We start from the raw sequence: 5,898 nt of genomic DNA on the forward strand, positions 1-5,898 counted from the left end.
TTCATGCTTTCTTTCTCTAGCAACCCTCGCTCAAGATAAATGAATCCTCCCGACACAAAAGACATGGAGATGTGAGGAATTATCATGGGCTCCCACTTAATTTCTTCCCCACTCACTCGTGCTCTTCTTCTTTCTTGCCTTCTTTCTAGTTCCTTTTTCTTTTGTCTTGCATCTGGCTTAAACCCCAAACCAAAACGATCATGCTTGTCTTTCAGCATCGAAACTGCAATTCTTCCTTAGAGGTATCTTTCAAGTCCCTTTCCTAGTACAACTCCCCGACTTACCATCAACTGTAAACCCATCATCGTAGTTTTGGACATTTTTAGCTCCAGAATTCTATTTCCCTCAGTGATGAATGTTGCATTCACAAACTCTAAAGATCGAAAAAAACATTCAATGGCTTCCCCATCTGTCTCTACATACGACGCATCACTGCTTACGGCCGCGATAATATATCCTTCAGCATTTATCGTTACCAACCGCCCTTCTGATACCAGCTTCAGCTTTTGATGTAATGATGAAGGCACTGCCCCTGCCGAATGTATCAAAGGTCTTCTCAACAAGTAGTTGTAAGAGGGCTTAATATCCATTACTAGAAAATCTACCTCATACGTGGTTGGGCCAATCAATAAGGGTACTTATATTCTCCCCATGACTCTCCTCTCTGTGCCATCAAATGGTCGTACTATGTTCTGACATCCTTTCATGTGTGAGCTATCCACAAGTAACCTATTTAGTGTGGACAAAGACAATACATTTAGTGCCGAACCATTATCTACCAAGACCTCTAGCAACATGTATCCTTTACATCTGGTAGTTATATGCAAGGCTTTGGTGGATCCCATTCCTCCTGGTGGTATCTCATCATCATTGCAAAAGATGAAGTTATCTGCACTTATGTTGTTAACCAACCGATCCAACTTATTGATGGAAATATCATTGGTCACATATGTCTCGTTTAGCATCTTCATCAACGCTCTCTGATGCACTTTTGAACTTAGGAGTAAAGCCAATATGGATATGCGGGCTGGCTATTTATGTAATTGTTCCACCACACTGTACTCGCTATGTTTCAGAAATTTCAAGAATTCCTTAGCTTCTTCTTCTTTCACCGGTTCATTAACAGGCACTTCAAGTTCAACTGCTTTTCCCTTTTTTTGTTCAATCATCAAATATTTTCCTTTTACAGGCTCTGTTCGAGCACTTGTCAAATCATATCGCCTTCCATTGGATGTGTGAGAACCTATATGTTGGTCCTCCTTTAATGGGCTGACTGAACTCTCTTTTCCCGAAATTGTCACATTACAATCGTAGTTCCAAGGAACCCTTTTACTATCCTTGTAAGAAAAAAACGCTGGCTTCTGAATTATGATCTTTGGCGTCACCTGAACTCTTGCTTCATTCTTAGGACGCGAAATAATAACCATAGGATAATTGACTCTTGGGACACTTGATACGGATTCTGACGCGCATATATACTCTTTCTCTGTAACCTCTTCATAAAACTCTATTTCTTTGCTGTCCATCAGGCCATGGATGACAACTCTAAACCCTTCACATTCCTGAATTTTGTATCCCTCTTTATGATGGAACTCACAACAATTCTCCATTCCATCATCATTTCCTTCTGTGTTTGAAGTAACTAACCCTCTTCTTGCCATCTCTTTCCAAACTCGTTTCAAATGAGTTTTTACTTCTGAAACATCCATCTTGGCCATTTTTCCAATACCTCCATCTATTGCATTTACCCCGTTATCAGTATGATTAGGTAGCGGATTTTCAGTACTGGGCGCATTATCGAATTTGACAATGCCCATCTGGATAAATCTCTCTTAGCTTCGTAAAAATGGTGCAATTTTCTATCGAATGACCTACAGTTCCTGCGTGATACTCACATTGAGCATTAGCATCATACCATTTAGGGAACAGAGGCTGTAATGGCTTTAAGTAAAAAGGTGCCACCATATGTGCATCGAACAAACTCTGATATAACTCTTTGTATGTCATGGGAATTGGTGTAAATTCAATCTTCTCATTATTCTGCCTGGTTCCCGACTCTTGCCTTGATGAACCCTGACCGACAGTTACTGCTTTTGGTTGACTTACAGTAATAGACTTTGAATATCCCATGTTCGCATTGTTCACCTCATTCTCCTTTTTTCTATGGCACAGACTTTTTAGCACTTTCTCCTGCATCTATCCTTCTATTTCTTATGGCATTCTCAATCATCTCTCCTGTCATGACCACATCTGCAAAGCTCCTCGTGGCACTTCCTAGCATATAAGTTATAAACGGAGCCTTTAATATGTTAATGAAGAGCATCGTAGTTTCTTTCTCCAAGAGCAGTGGCTGAACTTGATTGGCCATTTCCCTCTACCTCTGTGTATACTGCTTAAAACTTTCATTTGGTTTCTTCTTCATATTATGCAGAGTAATCCTATCAGGAGTTATATCTGTCACATGGCTGTATTGCTTCATGAACGCCTGTGCTAAATCTCTCCATGAACTAATTCTGTTTCGACTCAATTGATTGTACCATTTAGCAGCTACTCCTACCAAACTGTCTTGGAAGAAATGAATCAACAATTGATCGTTATGAACATACCCCATCATTCTTCTGCAAAACATAGTGATATGAGCTTCAGGACAGCTCGTTCCATTATATTTCTCAAATTCTGGCATCCTGAACTTGTATGGAAGTACTAAGTCCGGGACCAAACTTAGATCTTTTGCATCAATTCCCGGGTGTCTATCAACACCTTCCATTGCTCTGACCTTTTCCTCTAGCCATTTACACCGTTCTTCTAACTGCTTTTGTGACTCTACCTTTGCTCTTTCCTCTTTCACAATTCATCCAAATCAGGGACCATAGGATTATTTGAGTTGTTACCAGGATTATAACCTGAACCAGCTTGAAAATTCATTGGCACTGAAACTCCGGCCTGAAACTGTTGGGGCCTGATCGTAACAGATGGTTTCTGCAAATTAATCTTAGGTTGTATTTGCACATGTGTAGGAGTAAAACCGGGAGGATACTGAGGGTCTTCAATATTTTCCCCAACATTATCTATGGAACCCTTTCCTTTATCCACTCTTCCCATCAGCAATTGGGACAACTGACTTATCATCTCTCTTTGGGACTCCATCATTTGTTCTTTCATCTCTTGCTGAATCTTAGCCAATTGCTCTTGCATCTGTGATTGCATTTGCTCTTGCATATCCTTTTGCATTTGCTCTTGCATATCCTTTTGCATTTGCTCTAACTTTTCAAGCCTCTTGTCCATTGACTTGGTCTTTTTCCTTGTACAGTAGGGATGCGTATATGGTGTAATTAGAAAACTTTGAGTCTAATGATGCAAATTTAATGATTTGAAAATTAAAGAACTTCATCTATGGGCTTAAGCAAACTTCTCATCAATAGTATTGCAAATTTTACCCAATGATTACCTCATTCGGTTTAAAGATGAATTTGACAGACAATTGTATATACCACAAGTTCAGTGGAAGTAAGGTTCTATATTTGGTTTTATATGTTAATGGCATGTTGCTTATCAATAATAAGTTAAGTCTCGACCAATACCCCAAGAATGATTTTGAGATTAAGGAAATGCATAAGATTTCCTACGTCTCAAGAGTGGGGAGTCTAATGTATGCTCAAGTATGTATGCATCCGAACATTGCGTACGTTGTTGGAATGTTAGGAAAAATATTTAAACAACCCTTATTTGGCCTTTAGATAGTAGCCAAGAGGGTTATAAGGTATCTTTAGAGAACAAAAGATTACATGCTCACATATTGGAGGTCTGGTAAGTTAGAGATCATCAGGTATACAGACTCCGATTTTGAAGGAACATTGATGCAAAATTTTGTCTCTAGGTGGAAATTGTGATAATAATTGGTAGTCCTTTATTCCAATAACAATAAGAGCACATCAAAGTCAAAACACATAGACTTTAAGTTCCTAGTTGTTAAATTAAAAATTCAGAGTGGTTAGGTGCCTATAAAGCATATTGGGACAAACTCCATGATTAAAAATCTGCTTACTAAGGGATTATACCTAAGGTTTTTCATGAGCATACTGCTCATATAAATGTGATGTCATTTAAGGATATTTGATTTTAGTGGGAGTTTGTACTTTTAAATGCTTTTATGTTATAGACATTTTTTAAGTTATTTCAGTTTACGAATATTAAATTTATTTTTTTGTAGAAATAAAGTTTTTTTAGTTTATTCACACTCTGATTTTGGTAAGGTTTAATCTCACTAAGGAGGACCAGTTGGAAATAGACATGTTTAGATCATGTTGCATGTAATTTCCATGCTACACATCCATACTTGATCTATATTATTTGGTTGTGTTAATATATGTGATTAGGGATAGATTTAGTTATGATATATGTAATGAAAGTCGTCTTGGCTTTATGTTAACATAATTAATGGACGAGATTGTTCAGAATACCCTTTTGGATGTGATAGTAAAGTTTTGAGCTCATAAGATTATATAATGACATGTAATTATAGAGTAATTTATATATGTGGTCCAAATGGGAGATTGTTGGAAATTATGGACATCACATGTATAATAAGGGTAATTACATGTTATTATTTACTATTATAATAGGTTAGCCCAGATTAAAAGTGATCTCATTTGGTTTACAGATTAAAAGTGATCTCATTTGGTTAAGGTTTATTGTGCTTTACTTATTAAATAGAGTATGGGTCAAATATGTGTAGATACTCTAGTAACTAATTTCTAATTGTTGATGTATTGATTAAAAATTAGGGCTAATGTGTCAAAGTTATATATTAGGGTTATAGTGCCTAAATTATATATAAGATATATTTTCTAATACCCTATCTTTAGAAAAGAGAGAGCCAACTTTCTAAATTACTTATGTGCTAATTTTGAAGATCAAAACTGCAAGATCCGTAAATTTTAAGAAATTGATGAATTCAGGTATGCTTCCACATATTGTTTTGTTCTTGATTTATTATTGATGATTTGATATGACAAATCCTGGTTTATGGTTTGTTAAGTTTTATATCATATATTATTTTACGGTTCTAACATAGGAATGTAACGAGCCTTACCACAACACCCCACAATTATCGATAGTTTTATGATATGTGTAACACCCCTAACCTATATTCGTCGCCAGAACAGGGTTACGGAGCATTACTGAATTTTATAAATCAAAAACAGTTAATTCATAACATTTACTATTCATATCAGAAATCAATCATATTCAATCATAATGTCCCTTATATGGGCCTCGGGGCCCAAGATATGCTTTAGAAACAAGTCGGGACTAATCCGGGAACTCAAAGAATTTTTCGCAAAATTTTAAAAATTTTCCCAATCTTGTCTTCCACCTACATTAACATTTAAACACATTCACCAACCAATTCAAGACATTAAAATCAAGCCAAAACAAAGTCTTATGCATGACATATTATCACATATGTTCAAGTGTTCAAACTTACCAAAAACTCATATATGCATATAGGCATATTTTATCAATTATGCTAACTCAAAATCATTCATCAATAGGTTTAAATACTTTCCAACATATAACCATTTCAAACACACACATCAAACATGTTTAAGCCATATATTTACATCTCAAAATGTACCAACACAAGCCATACCAATGGCTAGTTTCAACCAAATATTTATATGCCATCATTTGGTCAATTTAACATATACATGCCATTATATCCTAATTAAAGTTTGCTATTTATACCAAAAAGAGCTGAAGGATAGTGTGATCTTGCTCCGGCCGCTTCCAACCTTTACGAGCTTCCAGTACTATAAAACAGAAGAAATAAAATAAAGTAAACTTTTAAGCTTAGTAAGTTCATTTAACAGGAAATTAACTTACCATTCACTTACTTTT

The 5,898-nt window shown here is 36.0% G+C and overlaps 1 protein-coding gene across 1 annotated transcript; it reads right to left on the reverse strand.

The window, feature by feature from the left end:
* Nucleotides 1–638: 638 nt before the first annotated feature.
* On the reverse strand, nucleotides 639–2,196 carry LOC121228103 (uncharacterized). Its single transcript, XM_041111244.1, has 3 exons — nucleotides 1,896–2,196; nucleotides 1,113–1,735; nucleotides 639–980 (listed from the first exon to the last, which is right to left on the reverse strand). Exons 1-3 carry the CDS (start codon nucleotides 2,194–2,196, stop codon nucleotides 639–641), a joined length of 1,266 nt encoding a protein of 421 aa, XP_040967178.1.
* Nucleotides 2,197–5,898: the final 3,702 nt, after the last annotated feature.

Source organism: Gossypium hirsutum, chromosome A04, assembly GCF_007990345.1.
Source record: "Gossypium hirsutum isolate 1008001.06 chromosome A04, Gossypium_hirsutum_v2.1, whole genome shotgun sequence".
In the NCBI taxonomy this organism is placed as follows: domain Eukaryota; kingdom Viridiplantae; phylum Streptophyta; class Magnoliopsida; order Malvales; family Malvaceae; genus Gossypium; species Gossypium hirsutum.